The 27,971-nt window shown below is 45.2% G+C and overlaps 1 protein-coding gene across 4 annotated transcripts; it reads right to left on the bottom strand.

The window, feature by feature from the left end:
- Positions 1–285: 285 nt before the first annotated feature.
- Positions 286–27,971, bottom strand: LOC110492833 (protein transport protein Sec24C). 4 transcript variants are annotated; one of them, XM_036946160.2, is made up of 21 exons: positions 27,768–27,971; positions 19,967–20,142; positions 19,588–19,668; positions 18,907–19,024; positions 18,639–18,805; positions 17,912–18,520; positions 17,623–17,762; positions 12,371–12,610; positions 12,111–12,249; positions 11,907–12,022; positions 11,606–11,730; positions 11,106–11,297; positions 9,472–9,682; positions 9,148–9,318; positions 8,956–9,052; positions 8,587–8,871; positions 7,439–7,557; positions 2,447–2,626; positions 2,136–2,321; positions 1,949–2,038; positions 286–1,842 (listed from the first exon to the last, which is right to left on the bottom strand). In XM_036946160.2, exons 2-21 carry the CDS (start codon positions 20,121–20,123, stop codon positions 1,702–1,704), a joined length of 3,564 nt encoding a protein of 1,187 aa, XP_036802055.2. In that variant the 5' UTR covers positions 20,124–20,142; positions 27,768–27,971; the 3' UTR covers positions 286–1,701. The 4 variants fall into 4 exon arrangements, with proteins under 4 accessions (XP_036802055.2, XP_036802054.2, XP_036802056.2 ...); XM_036946159.2 differs by having other exon boundaries at positions 7,406–7,557; positions 27,768–27,952; XM_036946161.2 differs by lacking the exon at positions 19,588–19,668 and having other exon boundaries at positions 7,406–7,557.

Below are 27,971 nucleotides of genomic sequence, written 5' to 3'. Positions count from 1 at the left end.
GTCCTACGAAACACCACCCAATCAAATCAGTCGCGGCCGGCTGCGACAGAGCCTGGGCGCGAACCCAGGGTCTCTGGTGGCACAGCTGGTGCTGCAAGACCACTGCGCCACTTTAGACTTTCCCTACTTTTGACCAATCACCGACGAAGGGGCGTATTCGGCTACCGACTTCAACTTGCCTCAAGAAAAACAAAATGTTTATCTGGGAAGCATGCTGACGCATATAGTCTACTGTAATCGTAGTACCAACAAGCCAATAAGTACAGGGATGGGAGGAGCATGGCATTGTGATTCAACAATAACTTTATTAAGGAGTCCAGGAGGCAATGACAAATACAAAACCAAAGAAAAGGGAAACTTAAAATCCCAGTCAGAAAGAAGGGCCATTCAATAGAGACGGGTTGAGGGTAGAGGGCAACACAAAATCAGTGGTAAAGACAAGAAAATAAACACAATCAGAAATGAAAATTATTCAGTGTGCACCTATCAGCAGACCCCTCTTTTCCTCTGTAGAGAAATTCACCATGATCTGCCTTCAGAAATAGACGTTAAAAAAACCCCAGGAGTGCTTTTGAACCAAGCATGTGTGTGTGTGAGGGGGAGTGGCAGCGACTGATTTGGACCAACAAACCACAGCATTTGAGACAGGTTTTTAAAATGGAGGCTTTAATTCTGTACAGGTTATATATCTAACTCTGAACTGAGGTGCTACAGCACAGTCCTTAGGGTGACAACAGCTGTATTTGGAGCATAGGGTCGTGTTCAGCAAGGGACAACATAGCAAAACGTTCTGCTACGAAAAGAAGAAAAAAAAGAAACGTACTTCCTTGTTTCAAATAGTTTCTCCAGTTTCGTACCTCCTGAACATGACTCCGTTATTCTCTGACTGACCTCAATATTGAGAAGCACTGCCAGTAACTCCCTCCCCCACAGACAGGACAAATACAGGCAGGAATCATTGTCAGAATGGTCTCTTATCAGATGCACACATTAGTAAAAACATGACACACACACACACACACACACACCTCCACCAAATCGTCTGTACTGTGTGCCTGTGTGAGCCATTGTGGGACCCAACGCTGGTTGACCCTGTGAGAATGTCAGAAGTGAAAGTTCAAACCCCTCACCAGTCTGGATGATTCAATGCATAGACATTTAAATTGGGAGATGAACCTCTATCACCACAGATTCTCTCTATATACTCCTGCCCCCTCTCTCCTATTGCCTTAGTAGTGTTTCTAAAAGTCACAGAGGAGCACACACACAACATATAGGAGGAAGTGAGAATAAAGACAAATAGAAAAATAATTCTAGAGATGGAAAACAGCATTTATTTCTGTCTAGTTTGTGCCATCTTCCTTAGTTCTACTGGGTGTTTCTACCACAGGCCGGGGGGGGGGGGGGGGGGGGGGTACAGCTACAACGGGCTTCAGTGCTAGACAGAACACCTAGTACAAATCCACAGCAGTGCTCTCCCTCACACACACACACTCTCCGTTGGCCAGTGGATTAGCTTCAGTTGTTTTAGAGCTTGACGTTTGGAATAGTTTAGAGTCACATGGAATCTGCCACGAGGCTGTGTATATGTCTCTGGCCTCTCGCTGACAGAGGGAGAGGAGTTCAGTTTATTAGGTAAATAAAAGAAAGCGCTTCGGAGGGGCGACAGGGTCAGGGTTGAAGAATCAGAGGTCAAGGGTCCTAGCTGAGCAGCTGGCGGATTTCCTTGTGCATGTGACACAGGAAGTCGACGTAGGAAGCTCCTCCGCTGGCACTTTTGTCCTCGCATAGGAAGTGTTTAAAGATGAGCTCCGCCTTGTCCTCCTGCTTCACCACCATCAACTAGAGACAAGCAGAGAGAGATGTTAACACACATTATACTCTAACTACAACACAGAGACATATAGAGATTGAAAGATACAAAGAACGAGAGAGGTAGTGAAGTGACCTTCATGTATCGTGATCGTTGGGATCTGAAGGAGTCGATGATCTCTCTGAGTCTCTGGGAGAACGGGTTGTCCAGCTCAGGCAGACTCGTCTGGAACGCAACGCACGCATTTAGGAGATTGCTGACACACACATTCTCAGAGGCAGGAAGATGATTTGTATGAAGTTGAGAGGTGTGTGTGTCTCACCATGTTGGGGTCTATCTGGCTGAAGGTGGGCGTGCCGAAGATGTTGCTGAGCAGCTCCTGCTGGGCATTGGCTCCCACCCACAGGAAGAGGTAGAGCCCCGTCTCCAGGAGGTAGACTCCACCCTTTGACAGGCGCTCCTCCGAGTTACGCACTGCCATTGGCAACGACCCTCCATCCAACTTCACCTGGGATGGAAAGAGATTGGAATATATGATTTAACATTGATGTAATATGGTCTTACATGTTTGCTCATGCTTTGTCATTCAAAATGAGGCTGATTGAAGTGAAGAGCGAGAAGCGTGTGTCTCACCAGGGGAAGTAGGCGGGGATAGAAGAAGACGTGGCTCTCTGATACGTCCATACAGCTGAGTAGCTGTCTGAGGTAGGCTCTGTCGTCTACTGAGACGTCAGCTCCCGGTTGCAGCACGTCGCTCTTCAACACACAGTTCAAATAGACCGGCAGCAGCTTCATACACTCTGGTAGGATCAGCTACAGGAGGAGAGAGGACAGAGGAGGGGGAAGGGTATGAGTGTGTGTAGCAGCGTCATGCCCCACTCAGATTTGTCTTGTTAACATTTTCAGATGGTAAATTAATTACTAAACTTTGTTTTTAAGCTCATGATTAATCAGAATTATTTATAAAAATTTCTGTTAGTGGTATTTTGCACAGGGGGCACACTGACTGGATCAGACAAAAAGCACCCCAGCCCTCAAGTGAGCGCACCAGAGACTGTGCAGACCGTATTGTCAGTGGAGGAATAAAAAGAGTATAGAGTGGCACACACGGCATTTCATTTGATTTTAGCTGCTGGAAGTCAGGGGGTATGTTTGTAAATTCACTTGATATACAGTACCCTTCAGAAAGTATTCACACCACGTGACTTGTTACACATTTTGTTGTGTTACAACCTGAATTTAAAACGGATTCAATTGAGATTTGCCACAATAGTGTTCCACATGATTTTTGATTTTCTCTGTACCCCACACATAATTATCTATACTGAACAAAAATATAAAACAAGACACAACAATTTCAAAGATTTTACTGAGTTACAGTTCAAATAAGGAAATCAGTCAATTGAAATAAATGAACTAGACCTTAATCTATGAATTTCACATGACTGTGCAGGGGCGCAGCCTGTGGTGGGCATAGGCCCACCCACAGGGGAGCCAGGCCCAGCCAATCAGAATGTGAGAAAAAACTCAGGGGCTTTATTACAGACAGAAATACTCCTGTCTCATCAGCTGTCCGGGTGGCTGGACTCAGACGATCCCGCAGGTGAAGAAGCCGGATGTGGAGGCCCTGGGCTGGCGTGGTTACACGTGGTCTGCGGTTGAGGTCGGTTGGTTGTACTGCCAAATTCTCTCAAACAACGTTGGAGTAGCTGTGAATTTCTCTGGCAACAGTTCTGGTGGACATTCCTGCACCCAGTATGTCAAATGTGCACTCCCTCAAAACTTGAGACATCTGTGGCACTGTGTTGCGTGACAGAACTGCACATTTTAGAGTGGCCTTTTATTGTCCCCAGCACAAGGTGTACTTACGTAATGATCATGCTGTTTAATCAGCTTCTTGATATGGCACACCTGTTAGGTGGATTTTTTATTTACCTTTATTTAACTAGGCAAGTCAGTTAAGAACAAATTCTTATTTTCAATGACTGCCTAGGAACGGCCTAGGAACAGTGGGTTAACTGCCTGTTCAGGGGCAGAACGACAGATTTGTACCTTCTTGTTAGCTCGGGGATTCAAACTTGCAACCTTTCGGTTACTAGTCCAATGCTCTAACCACTGGGCTACCCTGCCGCCCCATGGATTATGTCGGTAAAGTAGAAATGTGAAAAATGTAAAAAAATAATAATAAATTGTGCACAAAATTGAGAAATAAGCTTTCTGTGGAACATTTCTGGGATATTTTATTTCTTTAAACACAGGACCAACACTTTACATGTTGCTTTTATATTTGTGTTCAGTATATAAAGTCCCTCAGTCGAGCAGTGAATTTCAGACACATATGTAACCAAACACTAGGGAGGTCTTACAATGCCTATTGGTAGATGTCCGGGTGGCTGGAGGAAACCGCTCAATGGTGACATTAAAACAGTTTCAGGGTTCAATGGCTGTGATAGGAGAAAACTGAGGACGGATCAAGAACATTCTAGTTACTCCACAATTTTAACCTAATTGACAAGAGTGAAAAGAATGAAGCCTGTACAGAATAAAAACATTCAAAAACATGCATCCTGTTAACACTTTCTACTCAAGAGGAAAAAGTTGTGTCACTTGTTGTTGATTCTTCACAAAAAAATACAGTTTTATATCTTTATGTTTGAAGCCTGAAATGTGGCAAAAGGTCGCAAAGTTCAAGGGGGCCGAATACTTTCGCAAGGCACTGTATTACTGAGTACCACTCTCCACATGTTCAAGCATAGTCGTGGCTGCATCATGCTATGGGAATGTTTGTAATCGTTAAGGAATGAGGAGTTAGTTTTTCAGGATGAAAACAGGGCTAAACACAGGAACAAATCCTAGAGGAAAACCCGGTTCAGTCTGCTTTCCACCAGACACTGGGAGATGAATTCACCTTTCAGAAGGACAATAACCTAAAACACAAGGCCAAATATACACTGGTGTTGCTTACCAAGATGACATTAAAATGTTCCTGAGTGGCTGAGTTACAGTTGACTTAAATCTTTGTCAAGACCTGAAAACGGTTGTCTAGCAGTGATCAACAACCAATTTGACAGAGCTTGAAGAATTTAGAGAATAATAAATAGGCAGATATTGTACAATCCAGGTGTGAAAAGCTCAGACTCACAGCTGTAAACGCCGCCAAAGGTGCTTCTACAAAGTATTGACTCTCTCAACTTATTTAAATTAGACTTCTGTATTTCATTATCAATATATTTGCTCAAATGCCTAAAAACTTTTTTTTTTCACTGTCATTATGGGGTATTGTGTGTAGATGGGTGAGAAAAATTATTTAATACATTTTGAATTCTAGGCTTTAACAAAATGTGGAATAAGTCAAGGGGCATGAATACTTTCTGAAGGTACTATATTCTTACACATGCAGAAAAAGACAGTTTAACTGTAATCTGGCACTGTACGATATGTGCCTGTGTTGATGATTAAGCTATAAGGCACACGAGGCAGTGCTGTATCATGAATGCAGTCAGAGGTAAATGGTGTTGTTCGGCCCGACGCGATAGCAGAGGCACTGCCTCGCGTGCCTTATAGCTTTTAGAAAACTGTTACAGGGCCTCCCGGGTGGCGCAGTGGTTAAGGGCGCTGTCCTGCAGCTGCCAGCTGTGCCATCAGAGTCCCTGGGTTTGCGCCCAGGCTCTGTCGTAACCGGCCGCGACCGGGAGATCCATGGGGCGACGCACAATTGGCCTAGCGTCGTCCGGGTTAGGGAGGGATTGGTCGGTAGGAATCTCCTTGTCTCATCGCGCACCAGCGACTCCTGTGGCGGGCCGGGCGCAGTGCGCGCTAGCCAAGGTTGCCAAGTGCATGGTGTAGCCTCCGACACATTAGTGCGGCTGGCTTCCGGGTTGGATGCGCGCTGTACGGCTGGTTGGGTTGTGTATTGGAGGACGCGTGACATTCAGCCTTCGTCTCTCCCGAGCCCGTACGGGAGTTGTAGCGATGAGACAAGATAGTAGCTACTACAACAATTGGATACCACGAAATTGGGGAGAAAAAGGGGTAAAAAAAAAACTTTTAAAAAAATCACAAAAAAAAAAACTGTTACAAACATATTCAAGTAAACAATGAATGACATATTTTCATTAAGAAGTTATTTTGATAAGGGAATTGATAGAACTTCCTTCTTCCATCAGAAGATAGTCCTGTAAGAATGTTCTGAAGATGAAGACAACGCAGAGGTCAAGAGGTCAATAGAGTACTGATTATCAATAGTGTTTTTTCTGTAATGGGGAATTATCAATGGAAATAGTGCTTTTCTGTAATAGGGAATTAATGGAAATAGTGGTTTTTCTGTAATAGGGAATCAATGGAAATAGTGCTTTTCTGTAATAGGGAATTAATGGAAATAGTGTTTTTTCTGTGATAGGGAATCAATGGAAATAGTGGTTTTTCTGTAATAGGGAATTATCAATGGAAATAGTGCTTTTCTGTAATAGGGAATTAATGGAAATAGTGTTTTTCCTGTAATAGGGAATTATCAATGGAAATAGTTGGTTCAGTTCAACATAATGTCAGTCTTGAACTTACAGCTACTTGTGGCACGTTCTTATTGGTCCAAATTGTTAATACATTGAATCTGAAATAGGATACTTGTTCTTTGGCCATTGGCCCAGTTTTATGATGGGCTGGGTTATAAAGTATATCCTGTCCCTTTGTTCTGAGAAGAGAATCACTGGGGACAGGGGAGAATGACCATCTACTTCCAAGCATGATTTGTCCTATTTGAATAACCTATTTTCCTCTTCCTGATTTGCTTCGGGGTCTGTGTTATTAAAGAACAACATCAACTGCTAACAGTCTTTTGGTCATGTTGCTACAGACACGACCCAGTCGTTCATTATTTTTGCAGACAGGCAGACAGTGAGGTTTATATTAAACCCTGCTGTACCAAACTAAATGCTAGGCTGGAAGCAAGGGGAAATAATGGCGAGTTGAGAACAATACAAGAGTTGACTGGGACAGCAACAGGAACCTGATATTCTGATGAAGGCGCAGTGGTCGTTCAGATGGAACGGTTGGCAGGCATAGGTGTGTTTGTGACGGCCAATACAGAACGGCTTGGAATGCTCCTCGTCCAATCAACATCCAGGATCCAAATAACCCGTTTGATAACGTGCGTTATGATCCCATGTACTGTGTTGTAATGTGGATGTATTATCCTAGGCATGTTAGCGCAGCACATTGAGGTGTGTGACTGACAACAGAATGACACCCTCATTAAAATGACAATTGAACAAGTAGAGAGGTATGTTTAGACACATACACAGGAAAACAGACATTTTGACAGAACTAGGCACAACGATTATGGCTGTAAATTGCAGGAAAAAGAAGTTTCAGGTGATAGAAAAATGCAAATGTATCCAACTCCACGACAGATGGCAACGCCTTTCTCATGTACATTGTTCCCCCTCTAAAATAATGGGTGCACGACGCCCCTGAGTGAGTGTGTATAAGTTGTGTGTGTGGGGGATTTGTGCGTGTTTGAGACTGACTGTGTGTGTGTGTGGTGAGTATTTAGTGTGCGGGTGAGTGTGTGTGTATCATGCGTGTGTCACTGACCTGTCCAAGAGGGGGGCTGTGTGAGTGACTGACCTGTCCGGCAGACGAGGGGCTGGCACAGTTCTTGCGGTAGCAGGCCAGAATCTGGGCACACTGGTTCACCAAGGTGTCTCTCACCGTCTTGGTCGGGGTGTTCAATAGGCTGCGGTACGCTACACACACAGAGAGAGAAAAAGCTCATTGGTATCCATTTCCAGACATGAAGTTTAAATCCTACTGATCAGACTGCTATAACACATCTGAAGTAGAATTGGTTGTTTGTTGAGTGAACCCTTGCTGTTCTTTATACATGCTCTCTTAGTAACGTAACCCAGAAACATAGTTAACTATTTCACTAACATACAGGGCCTTGCAAAAGTATACATTCCCCTTGGTATTTGTCCTATTTTGTTGCCTTACAACCTGGAATAAAAATGTTTTTTTTTGGGGGGGGGGTATCATTTGATTTACATAACATGCCTACCACTTTGAAGATGAAAAATATATTTTTTTGTGAAACAAACAAGAAATAAGACAGAAAACTTGAGCGTGCACATCTATTCACCCCCCAAAGTCAATACTTTGTAGAGCCACCTTTTGCAGCAATTACAGCTGCAAGTCTCTCGGGGTCTGCTCTTAAGGGCACTCCGTGGGATGTTCAAAGTTTCTGATATTTTTTATAACCCAACTCTGATCTGTACTTCTCCACAACTTTGTCCCTGACCTGTTTGGAGAGCTCCTTGGTCGTCATGGTACCACTTGCTTGGTGGTTCCCCTTGCTTAGTGTTATTATTGCAGACTCTGGGCCTTTCAGAACAGGTGTATATATACACACGGAGATCATGTGACACTTAGATTGCGTACAGGTGGACTTTAACTCCTTTTATGACTTCTGAAGGTAATTGGTTGCACCAGATCTTATTTAGGGGCTTCATAGCAAAGGAGGTGAATACATATGCAGGTGGCACTTGAGTTTTACATGTTTTTTATTTTTTGAAACAAGATATTTTTGTCATTTCCCTTCACCAATTTGGACTATTTTGTGTATGTCCATTACATGAAATCCAAATAAAAATCCATTGAAATTACAGGTTGTAATGCAACAAAATAGAAAAAACACCAAGGGGGATGAATACTTTTGCAAGGCACTGTATAGAGAGGGGAACAGGGAGATAGTTGGATAGACAACGTGTGACTCCTACCATACTTGGAGAAGAAGTTGATGATTGTGTCCGTCTCACAGTTCCGGTAGAGGTCGGCGAGCTGGGAGCAGCAGTTGACCGCCATGTTGTGGACCCTCAGACGCCGCTGACCACTACAGCTGGTGTACAACACCGCGCACTGCATGAGTGCCCCGGTGTCCTCGCTGAGCTTGTCGTCATGGCGGAATTCCACGGTGACAGTCTTGTCACAGTCCAGTCCTGCCAGCTCCACGTCTGTCGTGTTGCTCATGAAGAACGAGCCAAAGAAATCTGTCGCTCTGATACCTGGAGGAGAGAGGGAGGAGGTTATGATGGCACTGGAAAACTATTTAACACTAGGTGTAGTGTGTGTGAGAGCGAAACACCTACCTGTGCTCGTTCGGACCCTCATGACAGCGTCAAAGCCCATCGGCTTCTGAACGTCTCGTCGCAGATCATTCAGGAACCGCTCGCGGTCCATCTCAGCCTGACACATATACAGAGTGAGTGAAGGCAGATAACAGGAGAAGGGTGGATGGGGTTTGGATCAGCACCAGTGTGTGTATAAATGTGTGTGTTTACCTGGAAGTAGGTGTATTTGTAGACTGAGCCGCCAGTGGAGACGGGCACCACGCCAAGCGTTGCCACGTCGACGTACTGGTTGGGGAACAGGAAGAGGTCCACACAGCAGCCCTGTGCTACACACTCCTTAGACAGGTTACTATAGAAACCAGACTGGGGCTGGAACAGAGACTGGGGGGGGAAGAGGAGGGAGACACATTGACAGTCATTAACTGCCCAACCAATAGCAGAGAGAACACATCCTCCCTCTGTGTTGTGTCTGCCACGCTGAGTAGCCATATCAGTTTACCTTGTCCCTGTGTGTGTGTGTATGTGTGTGTGTACCTTCTCCTTGTCTGTTCCCACCAGTTTCTTGTCCTCTCTGTTCTTCAGTTTCCCAGGAGCCTCAGCGATGGGCAGACTGGAGTGGAACAAAAACAGCTTCCCGGCACAGTCTGCAGCCTTCAGTGCCTCCAGTCCTGCCTGGATGACTGGTCCAAACACCGTCTCAGTCTCCCTGGTGTCTGCAAACATCTCCGGAATCTGGTCTAGCAAACTGACACACACACAATGATTCTCTGCAACAGAAACAGTTGAGAAGCCTGGACAGATGAGACTTCTGCTGTAATATAAGTGATGGATGTAAATGTCTGTATATTAGGGCACCGCGGCCATTTAGACATTTTGCGACCCTTTGACTTGGCTGTATTTAATTTTTCTACATGGTCACCTCAATCAAAACCCACCAATCAGTAAAGTACATTATCCTGATGATTCCTGTAATGAAAGTGTACGCCCTGCAGCCGCCCACTGTGGGAGGGGAGCCTGCCGCCCACTGTGGGAGGGGAGCCTGCCGCCCACTGTGGGAGGGGAGCCTGCCGCCCACTGTGGGAGGGGAGCCTGCCGCCCACTGATGCATCGGCATCATTGGGCAGTTTTTTAGGGCATAAAATGTACTGCTAGATTAACTTATGGATACTAGCAGTGGGTATTATATTTTGAGTTAGCGATCTAGCTCATGTTTTTGGGTTTATATTTAGAGTTCGCAATCTAGGTCATGTGTTTGGAGTTTCCACTTAACCAGGTGGTGAATTAGCCCCCCCAAAAGAAGCCCATGATATTAGTATATAAAGATGTAGGCAAATTCATCTCCATTGAACAGTAAATACAGAAATAATCTATTTGTAAATCTGAAATTCATGACAATCACTGGATTAGGTTGCACATAAAAACATTTTCCATCACAACTTGTTAGATCAAATCAAATCAAATGTATTTATATAGCCCTTCGTACATCAGCTGATATCTCAAAGTGCTGTACAGAAACCCAGCCTAAAACCCCAAACAGCAAGCAATGCAGGTGTAGAAGCACGGTGATAGATGAAAACAAGTTATTTCTTGAATGCCATCTCAGTAGTCTATTAGACTAAAATTATTATTAGAGCTGTAATATTTAAGACATATTCAGTTAAGAGCAATATTTTCCCTTTATGTAATACACAGGATTTCCCGGCTCTATTTGGGACTCATTGGGTCTGGGTTGATGGTAACTAGACATGATACTGAATGTTATGGATTGTTCACATATCTGTTGATAGCGACTGACGCTGGACTGAAGGTACATGGACAGAGGACACGGTTACTGTATTCTGTAGCAGCTGGTGTTGACAGAACGTCGGTGCTGTGAGATTAGAATAGAAGGACCTTCTTAGAGAAGCAGAGTTACACATTTTCTCTGCTTCTGTTCTGGAAGCGTCTCCCTGTTGCAACTTGTATTAGACCAGATGGACATTGATTGACTGCTCTTCTCCTCACCTTGAAAATCCTTATTATATTTACATACGTTCTCTATCGCGTGATAGCGCAAGAACAAAATAGCTGTGACCAAATCATGGGCTGGTGCCACCAACTGAAAAACATAGATGCACCCGCGGAAATGTTAGTCTGGAGATCTGGTGTGTGTGTGTGTGTGTACATACCTCTCGATGACCACCCGGCTGTCGTTGACGTTGACCAGGAAGCCGTCGAGCAGAGGGAGGAACATGTCACTGACGTCACTGACCACCATCATCTGGGGCTGGGCCAGGCTGGACTTGACGTTGTAGAAGTGCAACACCTTGTTGTAGGTTACAAAACCCACACGCACCACCGAGTCTGCCTCTGGATTCTCCCTGGAGGGACAAGACACAAAATGTTATTAATTCACTGGTGTACGTGTGTGTGTCTACCTGGGCAGTCAGTGTGTGTGTGTTCCTTGGCAGGCAGGCAGTGTGTGTGTGTGTCTGGGCAGGCAGGCAGTGTGTGTGTGTGTCTGGGCAGGCAGGCAGTGTGTGTGTGTCTGGGCAGGCAGGCAGTGTGTGTGTGTGTCTGGGCAGGCAGGCAGTGTGTGTGTGTCTGGGCAGGCAGGCAGTGTGTGTGTGTCTGGGCAGGCAGGCAGTGTGTGTGTGTCTGGGCAGGCAGGCAGTGTGTGTGTGTGTACCTGGGCAGGTAGTCCAGTAGAGTCTTGAGCTCCTGACAGACGATGTTAACCATGCCACTCTTCACGGCGTTGTAAGACACATCGATGAAGAAGATGAACGACGGGGGCTGGGGGAGCTTATTGTTCTGAGAGAGAAGAACTTAGTATTTAGACTAGACATATTGAGCATATTACATCATGAGAATCTCTGGTGTTGTGCCAAGCTTGGTCCTCTCATCTTGCTCTTTGAGAAAATCTTCTGGTCCAAATGGAGCAACGCTACAGGCCTCCAGTCTCTCAGAAAAACACAGTAGTCACCTACCTTACAGTAGTCGACGGTGGCCACAAACTCGTAGCTGCCCAGAGAGAGCTCTGGCCGGTCGCAGCAGTCCACCCTCTTCCCTGTGTGGTCCAGATGCTGGAAGTAGTGGGGAGGCACTGTGGATGGATGGATATACTTAGACCGTGTTATAACCTACAATAACGATACCACACTAACACAATATCTTCCTGCACACACACACACCGTCTGTGACGCAGCTGCAGAAGCCACACTGGAAGCGGCGTCCGCCCTCGATGAACTGCATGTAGGGACACATGTAGGCCTTGCAGCGGTTACAGCGGATTGGACCGGCCTCCCCATGGTCCACCACGTATGGACGGGTCTGAGAGACAACAGGGTTGTTAAGCTCAGAGAAATGTTAACACAACAATAAAAGGAGAGCGTGAATGTGATGAGAAGACCAGAGGAGATCGCGGTGTGGTGTGTGTGTGTGTATGTCTCACCTCGTCGGGGGGCAACATGGCTAGAGGTTTGATTACGGCTGCCAGGGGGACCTGGGACTGTTTGGCCATGTCGGCCGTGCAGGGTATGTTGTAGGCTGTACAGCGGACGAACCGCGGACTGGCGTTGCCTTGGTCTTTCACCTGGAAGTTGGTGGTGACAAGTGGCGGAGTCTGACCTTTGACCCCCGTGGTGAACGGCTCACTGCTCTTGTTGGCCCGGTCGTCCTCAATCACCTGGATCTGTAATACAGACAGAACGGCAGTTTTACAGACACACTAACGTCAATACGATAGAGGAGCGAAGAAAACGCATGCAGAGAGAGTAAGAAAATAAAAACAGCGATGCCATCCCATAATAGGGCTGCGTAATTAACGGAATTTTACGTCAAAAGTCGCAATATTAACATCGCAAGAGATCTATAACGGAAGCAGTAATTTGAAACGGCGCTCTGCCTCTACTCTCACGGCTGCGCAGACGCTGTCAGATTGTTCCAAACAACAACGATGCGGATTCTTAATACAAATGATTATACATGTCTATGATTCAAACAGTTTGTGTTTTGATGTACAGCGCATACGGAAAGGATCCACATTTTGTTACGTTACAGCCTTGTTCTAAAATTGATTCAATAGTTTTTTTCCCATCAAGAATGACAAAGCAAAAACTGAAACAACACATTTACATCGGTAGAGAGACCATCGTATTCTTGGTTACCTCCCTGACCAAAGCTCTTCTCCCCTGATTGCTCAGACTAGGAAGTGGTGGTTCCAAACTTCTTCCATTTAAGAATGAAGGAGGCCACTGTGTTCTTGGGGACCTTCAATGCTGCAGACATGAATTAGTACCCTTCGCAAGATCTGTGCCGCGCCACAATCCGGTCTCGGAGCTCTACGGACAATTCCTTCGACCTCATGGCTTGGTTTTTGCTCTGACATGCACTGTCAACTGTGGGACCTTATATAGACAATCAATTGTGCAATCAATTGAATTTACCACAGGTGAACTCCAATCAAGTTGTAGAAACATCTAGGATGATCAATGGAAACAGGATGCACCTGAACTGAATTTCAAGTCTCAAAGCAAAGGGTCTGAATACTGTAAATATTTGTACCTGTTTTCAAGTTGTCATTATGGGGGTAGTGTGAAGATTGATGAGGATTTAAAAAAAAATGTAATCCATTTTAGAATAAGGCTGTAACATAACAAAATGCAGAAAAAGTCAAGGGGTCTGAATACTTTCCGAATGCACTGTATATAGCAAGTCAAATTGCAATACTATGTTTTGCCCATATCGTGCAGCCCTAAATCCCATAATACTAACACAATGGCACAGCAACACTGTAGAATACAGTGCACAACACACCAAAACCACTAAGGAAAACAAATGTAGAATGATCGTGGACAAATGTCACAATGCAAGGAATTGTGGGTGAGTCGTGAATGAGATACTGCAGGCTGGCATGCGAGGTGGTGGTGGTGGTGGGGGGGAAGGGTATCAGCACAGTGAGCATGGTCGATCCCCAGAGGCAAAGGTGGGCTCCAGAGGGTCGGGGCAGTGTTTCCTCTGGGAAAAAAACTAGGACTGAGAAGCTCACTTCTGGTGACTTGAAAAAAATCTAATTTCTACTCCAAAATGGATGAAAATAAGGTGGGGTTTTACCTCAAGTTATGATACAATTGACCCGTGTTACATTTATCCCCCTATGCAGTCACAGCCTGTTGTGGAGCGGTAACATGCTTAACCATGCCACTGCTACAAACTCTGGGCATAAAAATTGGTGCTGTTTGTGCTATTTAGGAGGTTAAAAATAAATAAAGTAGGACTGGAAAGCTGGGAAGATCCCCCTCTTTAACGAAGACCATTAGCAACTTGACCAAGCCTCCCCATTTCTCCTTCACCCAAATCCAGATAGCTGATGTTCTGAAAGAGATACAAAATCTGGACCCCGGCAATTCAGCCGGGATAGACAATCTGGACCCTCTATTTCTAAAATTATCCGCCGAAATTGTCGCAACCCTTATTACTAGCCTGTTCAACCTCTCAAATTGTCTGAGATCCCCAAAGATTGGAAAGCTGCCGCGGTCATCCCCCTCTTCAAAAGGGGGAGACACTCTAGACCCAAACTGCTATAGACCTAGATCTACTCTACACTGCCTATCTAAGGTCTTCGGAAGCCAATTTAACAAACAGATCACCGACCATTTCGAATCCCACCGTACCTTCTCCGCTATGCAATCTGGCTTCAGAGCTGGTCATGGGTGCACCTCAGCCACGCTCAAGGTCCTAAACGATATCATAACCGCCATCGATAAGAGAAAATACTGTGCAGCTGTATTCATCGACCTGGCCAAGGCTTTCGACTCGGTCAATCACCACATTCTTATCGGCAGACTCAACAGCCTTGGTTTCTCAAATGACTGCCTCGCCTGGTTCACCAACTACTTCTCAGACAGAGTTCAGTGTGTCAAATCGGAGGGCCTGTTGTCCGGACCTCTGGGAGTCTATGGGGGTGCCACAGGGTTCAATTCTCGGGCCGACTCTTTTCTCTGAATACATCAAAGATGTCGCTCTTGCTGCTGGTGATTCTCTGATCCACCTCTACGCAAACGACACCATGCTGTATACTTCTGGCCCTTCTTTGGACACTGTGTTAACTAACCTCCAGACGAGCTTCAATGCCATACAACTCTCCTTTCATGGCTTCCAACTGCTCTTAAATGCAAGTAAAACTAAATGCATGCTCTTCAACCGATCGCTGCCCACACCTGCCCGCCCATCCAGCATCATAACTCTGGACGGCTCTGACTTAGAATATGTGGACAACTACAAATACCCACGTGTCTGGTTAGACTGTAAACTCCCCTTCCAGACTCACAATAAGCATCTCCAATCCAAAATGTAATTTAGAATCAGCTTCCTATTTCACAACAAAGCATCCTTAACTCATGCTGCCACACATACCCTTGTAAAACTGACTAAGGATCCTTGACTTCGGCGATGTCATCTACAAAATAGTCTCCAACACTCGACTCAGCAAATTGGATGCAGTCAATCACAGTGCCATCTGTTTTGTCACCAAAGCCCCATATACTACCCACCACTGAGACCTGTATGCTCTCATTGGCTGGCCCTCGCCTCATATCCGTCACCAAACCCACTGGCTCCAGGTCCTCTACAAGTCTTTGCTAGGTAAAGCCCCGCCTTATCCCAGTTCACTGGTCACCATAGTAGCACCCACCCATAGCACATGCTCCAGCAGGTATATTTCACTGGTCACCCCCCAAAGCCAAATCCTCCTTTGGCCACCTTTCCTTCCAGTTCTCTGCTGCCAATGACTGGAACAAACTGCAAAAATCACTGAAACTGGAGACTCATATCTCCCTCACTAACTTTAAGCACCAGCTGTCAGAGCAGCTCACAGATCACAGCATCTGTAAATAGCCCATCCAACTACCTCATCCCCATACTGTTATTTATTTTGCTCCTTTGCACCCCAGTACCGCTACTTGCACACTGATCTTCTGCACATCAATCACTCCAATGTTTTTGCCATACTGTAATTATTTCGCAACTATGGCCTATTTATCGCCTCACCTCCCTTATCCTACCTCATTTGCACACATTGTATATAGACTTTCTCTATTGGATTATTGACTGTGTGTTTGTTTATTCCATGTGTAACTCTGTGTTGTTTGTATCACACTGCTTTGCTTTATCTTGGCCAGGTCGCAGTTGTAAATGAGAACTTGTTCTCAGCTAGCCTACCTGGTTAAATAAAGGTGAAAAAAAATTAAAATGTAAACTTCAGTTTTTCCCACGATTGCAAGAATTGTTGTGCATTGACTGCTTGTCAGAATGTATGTTTCCCTCCCTATGGCACTTCAATACGCCTTCGAGAGGAATATTTATCTCGCATAGAACACACAAGCCAACTCAGTGAACAGATCAAATATTCTACTACGGGGTTATCTGATCTCTATTGTATATCGTTTTGTTTGCAGAGGAAAGGTCAATGCGGAATGTTCCAGCATCTATAAAGTATGCTTCAGCAGAAATACTTTTTCATGTTCCATATTTTGAGACGGTGGCAGCAATGATTTTGACGTTGAGCAGCGCCACAGCTAAATGATTGCTGCGGAAACACTGATCAAGGGGTCAGGGTTCAAAGGTTCGGGTGTAGCAGTTTGTGAAGCGGAGAGGACACAGACGATCGCTGGGCTGGGGTAAGGGATTAGGGCATAGAGTGCAGACATGGATGATTGGTTAAGGGGTATAGCAGAGGCGTTAGCATGTAGGGGTTAGGGTGCAGACAGAGATCATGGGTTAAGGGGTATGGCATGGGGGTTAGGGTATAGACAGGGGGATAATGGTTTACGGGGTAGGGCATAGGGGTTAGGGTGTAGACAGGAGGATAAAGATTTACGGGGTAGGGCATTGGGTTAGGTGTAGACAGGAGGATAATGATTTACGGGGTAGGGCATAGGGGTTAGGTGTAGACAGGAGGATAATGATTTACGGGGTAGGGCATAGGGGTTAGGTGTAGACAGGAGGATAATGATTTACGGGGTAGGGCATTGGGTTAGGTGTAGACAGGAGGATAATGATTTACAGGGTAGGGCATAGGGGTTACAAGGTAAACAGGAGACTTACTGGACTGGGGATAGCATCTGGGTCTATTCTATGTCTGAATTTCTGCACAGCCGGCAGCTCAGACGCTTGCTTTACATTCACAACAGAGTTTTGTCCAGCAAATCATCAAATTAAACAAACCAAAATAAAAAAAAAACGGGACAAAGAGACAAGAGGATGAAAATAACTCTGTAGCAGGATTATTAAATCCCTGACTGATTGTCCAGACTGGGATTATTGGTTCTAGATTAGTCAGTGATCAGAGAGAAGGCCAGCAGATCATCAGTCTGAAGCACATGCTCAACTTGGACTGGGTTACACTGTTAAGACAGACATGCAGTTTTGTATTGCTATCCTTGAAAGAATTTATTCTCATCCAAAATCCTATTTTCCGTAAACCCCCTCCCCAAAATAGCATTTTTACTCATAGGGACCGGCAAGATGTACCCACTTTTCCTTGTTTTACAATCCTTGTGAGGACTGCTGGTACCCACAAGGATAGTTAAACAAAAACACACACACACACGGTACAATATCTAACATCATTATCACCAACACACTAATACATACAGGACAAAGTGTTTGTGTGTTAGCAGGATGGGGAGAGTGCGTGTGTCTTACTGGGCTGGGGATGGAGTCAGGGTCCAGTCTCTTCTGTGTAGGGGCAGGGGTGGGGGCAGGGCCTGCGCCGTAGTTCTGTTGCCCAGGATACTGCGGGCCTGCATAGCCGGGCTGGGGGCCTCTGGGCTGCCCAAACGCACCTAGGGAGAAAAATATTTATCCATCTATTAGAAACTCTTCTGGTTTATTGGCTAGAAAATGGTGGACCTACCAAGACAACATTTTGTTGTCAAAAGCAAGCCAGCGGTCTGGTAGAAGTGGTACAGGGGTTTGACCATGGTGGACTCACCATTCTGCTGGGTTGGGTATCCTCCCTGCATGCCTGGCTGAGGAGGCTGCTGCATGGGGCCAGGGGGAAGGGGGTTGGCCTGCTGCTGGGACATGGAGGGGGGTGGCATGGGGCATTGGGGAGGGGGGCCAGAGTGGAAGTGAGGGGGCCCGGGTTGGGACGGGGGCTGGGCGGCAGGGTACTGGGCAGGGGATGCAAAGGTAGGTGGGAAAGGGCCAGGTTGGGAGGAGGGAGGGGGGCCAGAGTACAAGGCCTGGGAGACTGGAGGAGGAGCAGAGTTGGGAAAGGTTTGCTGCACAGGGGGAGGGGGGCCAGGTGGGAAGGACTGTTGTCGAGAGACTGCAGGGGCCCGAGGTTGGCTGGAAGGGGGAGGGCCCGAGTATGGAGAGGAGGAGGGGAAGGGTTGGGAGGGAGGGGGGGCGGAGGAGGGGAAGGGTTTTTGTTGAGAGGGAGGAGGGCCATCATAGTAAGGTTGGGGGGCTGCAGGCTCACTGGGAGGGGGAGGCTGGGAGGGGGCACCAGACACTGGGTGAGGAGCTTGTGTATAGGAGGGAGGGGCTGCAGCGGAGTAGGCAGCACTGATTGGAGGCTCGGAGCTGGGAGGTGGAGCTGGTGAAAGAGCAGAGAACATTAAATTCAGCAAGAATCGGTAACTAGAGTTGTGTTTAGTAGGATGCAAAGTTCGGCATGAAATTCGTCAGTTGATTAATTCGAAATAATTTCTTACCATATCCCGGCCCGGCAGAGGTGAGGGGACCTGACCCGACCTGCATCCCTGACATCTGATTGGTCATCTGTTGCATGGAGGGCTGCACCCCGTACTGCTGGGGGTAAGAAGGGTGTGGCCCCGACAAGTTCATAGCACCGTGGCTATATGGCTGACACACTGGCGGCCTGGACACACGTACACAAAAACAACTGAGTACACACACAAACATCTGGACACACACCCACAACCGCTGTCTACTGGATACTCTTCACGTGTGTTGTCTGACCTGTGAGCTGGCTGAGCCATAGAGTGATCCATAGGTGGGGGCCCATTCTGAATGTCTCCCTGGGCATACTGGGAGTAGGCCTGGTTGGTGGAGACTGGAGGGGGGCCCCTGGCAGATCCTGAGAGAGAGGGAGGCTGTTAGGCACCTGCCTGCAATGACCACAGGTTTGAAACACAGCGGATGCATTCTTGAAGTTACATCATCACCTATGATGAATGTTACATCATCAACGCAATAATGTTAAATGGAGGATTATTTCCTGCCAAAAAAAACCACATTGGTAAAGTTAGTCATCCTAAGGTAAGGTTGGGTGGTATACCGTATACGTTGGTAAAGTTAGTCATCCTAAGGTAAGGTTGGGCGGTATACTGTATACGTTGGTAAAGTTAGTCATCCTAAGGTAAGGTTGGACGGTATACCGTATACGTTGGTAAAGTTAGTCATCCTAAGGTAAGGTTGGACGGTATACCGTATACGTTGGTAAAGTTAGTCATCCTAAGGTAAGGTTGGACGGTATACCGTATACGTTGGTATGTTGCATACCTTGCAGGTAAAGTCATGTGAAAAAGCTACATCTTAGATTTGGAACTTTAAGCGGTTCATGAGAACCATTGCTCTCAGACACATGACCAGCAGGCTGTAGAAGCATGTAGGTGGGAGGAGCCAAGAGGAAGCAGTTACCCAAGTCAAGAGGAGAGGGCAGGTCAGAGACTGGGTTAGCTGGCACAGCCTTAGAGGGAAAGCTGGCATAGGTAGAATAACCTGAAAGACAAGAAGAGGCAGACACCATGTACTGAGGAAAAGAAATGCTGAAAGACGGGCGAGGAGGAACACATACAAGCATTCACACTGCTCCAATCAAATACATCCAAACAGGTTTTAGTTCCCTTTCTCTCTCACACAGAGACACACAGGAAAGGCAATGAGTAAACAGGCACAGAGACTCTACTTTGCAGAAGGCAAGCTAGCTTTTGGGAAGAACATAAACAGACAGGAAGAAGAAGCAAGAGGGAAGAAGCGAACCAGAGGGATAAGGTTAGGGAAAGAGGGACAGACGTACCTTGTGGAGCCCCAGGCTGGTAGGCTGTAGCGGGGCCGCTGTAGGGTCCATAGGGGCCGGGGTAACCGCCTCCCAAGGGAGCGTAGCTAGGCTGGCCGTAGCCAGGCTGGGGCTGGCCGTACGGAGATGCCATGGGAGGCTGCTGGTTCACATTCATCCTCAATTCATACCTAGAGCTGGGAGAAGTTAACATGCATTTAACTCCAGAGGCAGGGGTTGATTTCTATATCAACTTCACTGCCCTGACAGTAAGTACTAGGACTGGGCCAACAGCATTAATGTTTTGACATTCCAGGTGTAGGGCTCTACAGTGCCATTATTTTACTTGCATATTTGCCTAAATATTTAGCTGTCGGAATTATAATTTTTATTTAGGCGCACCAGTGAGTCAAGAGAAATTAAGGATTCTATCTTTATTATGTCAAATATTTTTCATTGTGTTCCTGAATTTTTTTGTTCGTCTACATTTAAAATTAGGCGCAGGTGCTCCTTGCAAAAGAGGTCAGCGTTGAGCCACACGGGACTGCCCTGCTTCATTAGGGTAAGACTCCCTGTAGTTGGAAGTGAGCCCTTGCTATCAGAGCTGAGAGAAGAATGGTTTCATGCATGTTAACATTAGAAGCCTCCTCCCTAAGTTTTTTTTTATTCACTGCCTTAGCACACTGCCAACACGGATGTCCTAGCCGTGTCTGAATCCTTGCTTAGGAAGACCACCAAAAACCCTGACATTTCCATCCCTAACTATAACATTTTCCGACAAGATAGAACTGGCGGAGTTGCAATCTACTGCAGAGATAGCCTGTCTTACTATCCAGGTTTGTACCAAAACAATATGAGCTTCTATTTTTAAAAATCCACCTTTCCAGAAACAAGTCTCTCACCGTTGCCGCTTGCTATAGACCACCCTCTGCCCCCAGCTGTGCCCTGGACACCATATGTGAATTGATTGCCCTCCATCTATCTTCAGAGATTGTGCTGTTAGATGACAAACTGGGACATGCTTAACACCCCGGCCATTCTGCAATCTAAGCTAGATGCCCTCAATCTCACACAAATTATCAAATGAACCTACCAGGTACAACCCCAAATCCGTAAACACGGGCACCCTCATAGATATCATCCTAACCAACCTGCCCTCCAAATACACCTCTGCTGTCTTCAACCAGGATCTCAGCGATCACTGACTCATTGCCTGCTTCCTTAATTAGTCTGCGGTCAAACGACCACACCTCATCACTGTCAAACGCTCCTTAAAACACTTCAGCGAGCAGGCCTTTCTAATCGACCTGGCCCGGGTATCCTGTAAGAATATTGACCTCATTCCGTCAGTAAAGGTTGCCTGGTTATTCTTTAAAAGTGCCTTCCTCACCACCTTAAATAAGCATGCCCCATTCAAAAATGTAGAACCAGGAACAGATATAGCCCTTGGTTCACTCAAGACGTGACTGTCCATGACAAGCACAAAAACATCCTGTGGCGTACTGCATTAGCATCGAATTGCCCCCACGATATGCAACTTTTCAGGGAAGTTAGGAACATATATACACAGGCACATAGGAAAGCAAAGGCTAGCTTTTTTAAACAGAAATTTGCATCCTGTAGCACAAACTCCAAATAGTTCTGGGACACTAAAGTCCATGGAGCGTAAGAGCACCTCCTCCCAGCTGCCCACTGCACTGAGGCAAGGAAACACTGTCACCATCGATAAAGCCGCAATAATTGAGAATTTCAATAAGCATTTTTCTATGGCTGGCCATGCTTTCCACCTGGCTACCCCTACCAACAGCCCTGCTCCCCCCACAGCAACTTGCCCAAGCCTCCCCATTTCTCCTTCACCCAAATCCAGATAGCTGATGTTCTGAAAGAACTGCAAAATCTGGACCCCTACAAATTAGCCAGGCTAGACAATCTGGAGCCTCTCTTTCTAAAATTACCCGCCGAAATTGTCGCAACCCCTATTATTAGCCGATTCAACCTCTTTCGTATTGTCTGAGATCCCCAAAGATTGGAAAGCTGCCGAGGTCATCCCCCTCTTCAAAGGGGGTGACACCTTGGACCCAAACTGTTATAGACCCACATCCATCCTGCCCCTCTAAAGTCTTCGAAAGCCAAGTTAACAAACAGATCACCAACCATTTCGAATCCCACCGTACCTTCTCCGCTATGCAATCTTGGTTCCGAGCTGGTCATGGGTGCACCTCAGCCACGCTCAAGGTTCTAAACGATATCATACCCGCCATTGATAAGAGACAATACTGTGCAGCTGTATTCATCAACCTGGCCATGGCTTTCGACTCGGTCAATCACCACATTCTTATCGGCAGACTCAACAGCCTTGGTTTCTCAAATGACTGCCTCGCCTGGTTCACCAACTACTTCTCAGACAGAGTTCAGTGTGTCAAATCGGAGGGCCTGTTGTCCAGACCTCTGGCAGTCTATGTGGGTGCCACAGGGTTCAATCCTCGGGCTGACTCTCTTCTCTGTATACATCAATGATGTCGCTCTTTCGGCTGGTGATTCTCTGATCCACCTCTATGCAGACGATACCATTCTGTATACCTCTGGCCCTTCTTTGGACACTGTATTAACTAACCTCCAGACGAACTTCAATGCCATACAGCTCTCCTTCCGTGGCCTCCAACTGCTCTTAAATGCAAGTAAAAGTAAATGCATGCTCTTCAACCAATCGCTGCCCACACCTGCCTGCCCATCTAGCATCACTACTCTGGACGGTTCGGACTTAGAATATGTGGACAACTATAAATACCTAGGTGTCTGGTTAGACTGCAAACTCCTTCCAGACTCGCATTAAGCATCTCCAATCCAAAATTACATCTAGAATCGGCTTCCTATTTTGCAAAAAGCATCCTTCACTCATGCTGCCAAACATACCCTCGTAAAACTGACTACCCTACCGATCCTAGACTTCGGCGATATCATTTACAAAATAGCCTCCAACACTGTACTCAGCAAATTGGATGCAGTCAATCACAGTGCCATCCGTTTTGTCACCAAAGCCCCATATACTACCCATAACTGCGACCTGTATACTCTCGTTGGCTGGCCCTCGCTTCATATTTGTCAGCAAACCCACTGGCTCCAGGTCATCTACAAGTATTTTCTAGGTAAAGCCCCGCCTTATTTCAGCTCACTGGTCACCATAGCACCAACCCATAGCACACACTCCAGCAGGTATATTTCACTGGTCACCCCCAAAGCCAAATCCTCCTTTGGCCCACCTTTCCTTCCAGTTCTCTGCTGCCAATGACTGGAACAAACAGCAAAAATCACTGAAGCTGAGACTCATATCTCCCTCACTAACTTTAAGCACCAGCTGTCAGAGCAGCTCACAGATCACAGCACCTGCACATAGTGCATCTGTAAACAGCCCATCCAACTACCTCATCCCCATACTGTTATTTATTTTGCTCATTTGCACCCCCGTATTTCCACTTGCACACTAATCTTCTGCACATCTATCACTCCAGTGTTTAATTGGTATATTGTAATTATTTAGCCACTATGGCCTATTTATTGCCTTACCTCCCTTGTCCTACCTCTTTGGCATATATTGTATATAGACTTTTTCTATTGTATTATTGACTGTGTTTGTTTATTCCATGTGTAACTATGTGTTCCTGTTTGTTGCATTGCTTTGCTTTATCTTGGCCAGGTCGCAGTTGTAAACGATGAGAACCTGTTCTCAACTAGCCTACCTGGTTAAATAAAGGTGAAATAAAAAATAAAACGAATAAAAAATGAGTCACTGTGAAAAGAGTGTGAGCAGGTTGATGTAGTAACCCACTAAGGTCACCCTACCGGGCTGCGTTCCCCTGGTTCTAGAGAGAATACATGCCCACTCAGCACAACCAGGCCAGCAGCTGTGTAATGGAGTCCGTATTGTACTGCAAGACTGCAGCGAACACCTCAGACATGGGCTGCTGCATCTCAATAGTCATCTGGTCTCCATCAATGCTGATGTAGACAATCTGGAAAGCTGAGAGAGAATTCCAAGAGGGCATCCACCATATTTATTTTGCTCATCATTTGTTTGATCGATCAGCGCAGAGGAGAGAAAAAGCACTAGAGTTTTGAGATGCAGCCCATGGTCCTGTTTAGCTTCACACCCGCAGTCTCAAACCTAGTCAATGTGCTGGACGGCTTGGAGTTACAGTAACATGAGATGATATAGCCGGTGGCCAGCTACAGCTTCCGGTCAAAAGTGTCAGAAAACCTACTTATTCAAGGGTTTTTATTTTACTATTTTCTACATCATAGATTAATAGTGAAGACATCAAAACTATGAAATAACATATGGAATCATGTCGTAACCAAAAAAAAGTGTTAAATCAAGATTGAGATTCTTCAAAGTAGCCACCCTTTGCCTTGACAGCTTTGCACACTCTTGGCATTCTCTCAACCAGCTTCATGAGGTAGTCACCTGGAATGCATTTCAATTAACAGGTGTGCCTTGTTAAAAGTTAATTTGTGCAATGTCTTTCCTTCTTAATGCATTTGAGCCAATCAGTTGTGACAAGGTAGGTATACAGAAGATGGTCTTTTACCAAATAGGGTTAAGTCCATATTATGTCAAGAACAGCTCAAATAAGCAAAGAGAAACTATAGTCCATCATTACTTTAAGACATAAAGGTCAGTCAATCCGGAAAATTTCAAGACTGTTGGAAAAGCATTCTAGGTGAAGATGTTTGAGAGAACTCCAAGTGTTCAAAGCTGTCATCAAGGCAAAGGGTGGCTACTTGAAGAATCTCAAATACATTTAGACTTGTTTTTGGTTACGACATTATTCCATGTGTTATTTCATAGTTTAGGTCTTCACTTATTATTCTACAATGTAAAAAATAGCAAAAATAAAGAAAAAGCCTTGAATGAGTAGGTGTTCTAAAACTTTTGACCGGTAGTGCATGTCTATAATAGCTGAGTCATATTTCCTGTGACACAGTTTGAAACACACCTATATCAGCTCTGTGTATTGTTTGTCTTGACCACACCTTCACAATACACCTCAGTACACACTTGGCCCGGCCTTTAGCTCATGTGAATTGGCCAATATGGATAGGGCTAAACTTAAATGTTTCTTACGGAAGAAATATGGAAAGCATATGAATAACCATGGTAGCAATTAAAGGGGAAGAGTGGAGATAATGGGGAAATTAGACTAAAGATGACTACAGTTCAACTGACAATCCAAACATTACACTGTTGATTTTGTGCATTTTACATTTATCGTACTTTTTGCCGCATTTGTTGATAACAAACCCTGAAAACTCCGGATACACTCATTATTCCTGGAAAATTTGGGGTAGTTGCAACATAGGACCAAAAAAATGACAAAGGTTTGAGAGAGAGGTCTAACTGGTGTCTCCAAGTGGCCACACACATCTCTCCAAAGTGTGCACAGATCCCAAGTAATTTCAATGCACTTTTATGTCTAAAAATAATTATCTTCAACTACAAGGTGTTTTTTTGCGCTCTCCTAGCTGTGCCATTAAGGAACACTTGTCATTGTTTTTGTTTGGAACATCACTCATTCCCAGTATTTACACAATTACTGTTGATCACACAATCCAAAAACGGTCCATTATAAATCACGATCGGGTTCAGGTGGGCATGATTTGAAAGTGTGTTCAATTGCCAACATGACTAGCTAAATTATAATATACGATCTTACAGTGTTAGGCTTTCATAAGGCAATTAAGTGAAGCAGATGGTCATTTGGGTGCGCATAGAATGGAGTCATGAGTGCATTCAGATGTGTGGTTCGTGGAACATTTTCTCCACAATACAACAGACTCATTCTGTTCTGGACCACCCAGGGTATAAAGCCATGCCATCTTGTAACTGTACATCAAACAGTGATCGTAAACATTAATATTGTATATTACACAAGGTTTATGATATGGAAATGTGAAGAGCACATTTGGACTTACGGGTGTTTGGTTTGCTTGTATGAAATCAAAGCTGTAGTGATAATCCTCAATGGTCATCTTTCAAAATACATTGAGGCCTCTTAAATTTACAGCATTTCCCTCACTCAGACAACATTTGCAAAAGTTGACCAATTAGCAGGAGGGATGAGGTAACTTCTTGTCGCATGAGGTGCTCATGTTCAGATCGTCTAACAGACTAAACCCATACAGAGCTGTGAAGCAGAGACGGTGAGCTGACATTATGTACTTTAGCATGTTAATGTAATTCCAATTTAGGCCAATTTTCTGCCATTTTCAAACCGGATACAGGTACGAGCGTAAAGGGTTAATTATCCTACAACAGACCTGACATGGTATTGAGTTTGGCAAACAGGAGGATGACGTTTCCCCACTTAATTTTCTTTTAAACACACCCAACTTCTTTGTGAGCCACCAACGTAACCCTACCTATATACAACACAAGTAGGACCAACCTCTGATCAATCAGACCTTGTTGAACCATACTGCTCAATCAAACGTCATGTGCTAGGCTGACAGGCAGTCATACAATCACAGAGTTAGTCTATACTGTAGTGTCCTGTCCTCTGAACACTGAAAGTAGGCCTAACTAACGTTACTTGTCAACAAGACTGTTCGCATACTAGTAGCTGAGAGTAACTGGCTATTGAGCATTCATTCACTTACAACATGTCTTTCCTAAAAGGTTAAACGAGCAGGTTTAAAGGCACCGATAGTCACAAGAAAGACTGGACCATGATATTGAAATAATTGATTGAATAATAATTGATTGGCTGGCTTGTTAGCTGATGTAGCAATATTATCTTATGACAAACACGGGTTTATCCAACGCAGCTCTTTCAATAATTCAAAGTAGTAGTTGCCACGGTTAGAAATACAATACCATTGGATCCGTGTATCTATTAGCGTGACAGGCCTGTTGAAAGACCCATTTTTGCCGTAGCGGCTTTGGCAAAAAAAAAAAAACTGTAACATCACGACTGGCTATCTAATTAGCTAGCTAAATCTGTTTAGAAACTGATTCTAGTTCATAATGCTTAGATTACTTGGTCAATACAGCCCACGAGAGCATATTGAACACTTCAAAGAACAACGCAGCAGAGGTATTTGTGGTTAGCCAGGCAAGAGTAGCAAGCGCGGTCGGTTAGCTAACCTCAGCAACCAATGTCGCATTTGACCTAGCTAGCTAAACGATTATTCACGGTCCAGACCAGGCAGAGAATCAACCATATTTGTTTCTATACACGGAGTCTTCAGTCGAAACTTAAAAGCACTAACCTTTGTCAGCTAGTTGAGAGTTTGGGCCTAAATTACACACTAGTTTTAATCGTGGAAATAAGAATCAGCTGTGGCTATCCTTTTAGCTATATAGCTAGTTAAATTAGCATGTAGTTAGAAGAACCAGACCTCTGGCTCTAACGTCCAGAAAGCTCACATTCAAACTCTACAATCTCTACAAGCGTTGTCATGTCAAAATACGTTCGTTGATCAGCAAATATGGAGTTTTGCTGAGCAACCATCTAAATTTAATCACGGTATGTACTTCCAAAAAAGGTCCAACGTGAAACAAAAATGTACAAACAACAGAGGCATTTTAAATATTTTTCTTATACTTTATTTATTTTTAAGTACATACCGGCCGTAACGAGAGTAAGTTACGATAGTATTATTTGACATAACGCTTAAAGGGCTGTTGAATGAGTTTGAATTGGAGCATTCTGGGCGTTAGAGAGGTCTGGTTCAGTAACTAGTTAGCACCACCACGGAATCCCAATCCTATGTTTTCTTTCAAGGAATGTCACACACTGCACCACGGTACAAATCGACAACCCACCTCCAACTGGGTAAAATAACAAGTTAGCCAAGCAGTTTCTTGTTCAGAACCAGTTCCGAAGCCCTTTGGCCGTCAATACTTCAAAGCGATGACTTCCCGAGATTGATGTTCTGCTAATCCTTTCTCTGGTTTCTCTCCAAACAGACATTCGCACCGGAAGTGTCGTGGCTGTCTGCCACGTCCACATCCGGACAGGGGTTGGGC

This window comes from Oncorhynchus mykiss, chromosome 16 (genome assembly GCF_057628025.1).
Source record: "Oncorhynchus mykiss isolate SJ-2025 chromosome 16, ASM5762802v1, whole genome shotgun sequence".
In the NCBI taxonomy this organism is placed as follows: Eukaryota; Metazoa; Chordata; class Actinopteri; order Salmoniformes; family Salmonidae; genus Oncorhynchus; species Oncorhynchus mykiss.
The sequence above is the reverse complement of the archived record's forward strand: the minus strand, read 5'-3'. Positions and strand labels throughout refer to the sequence as shown.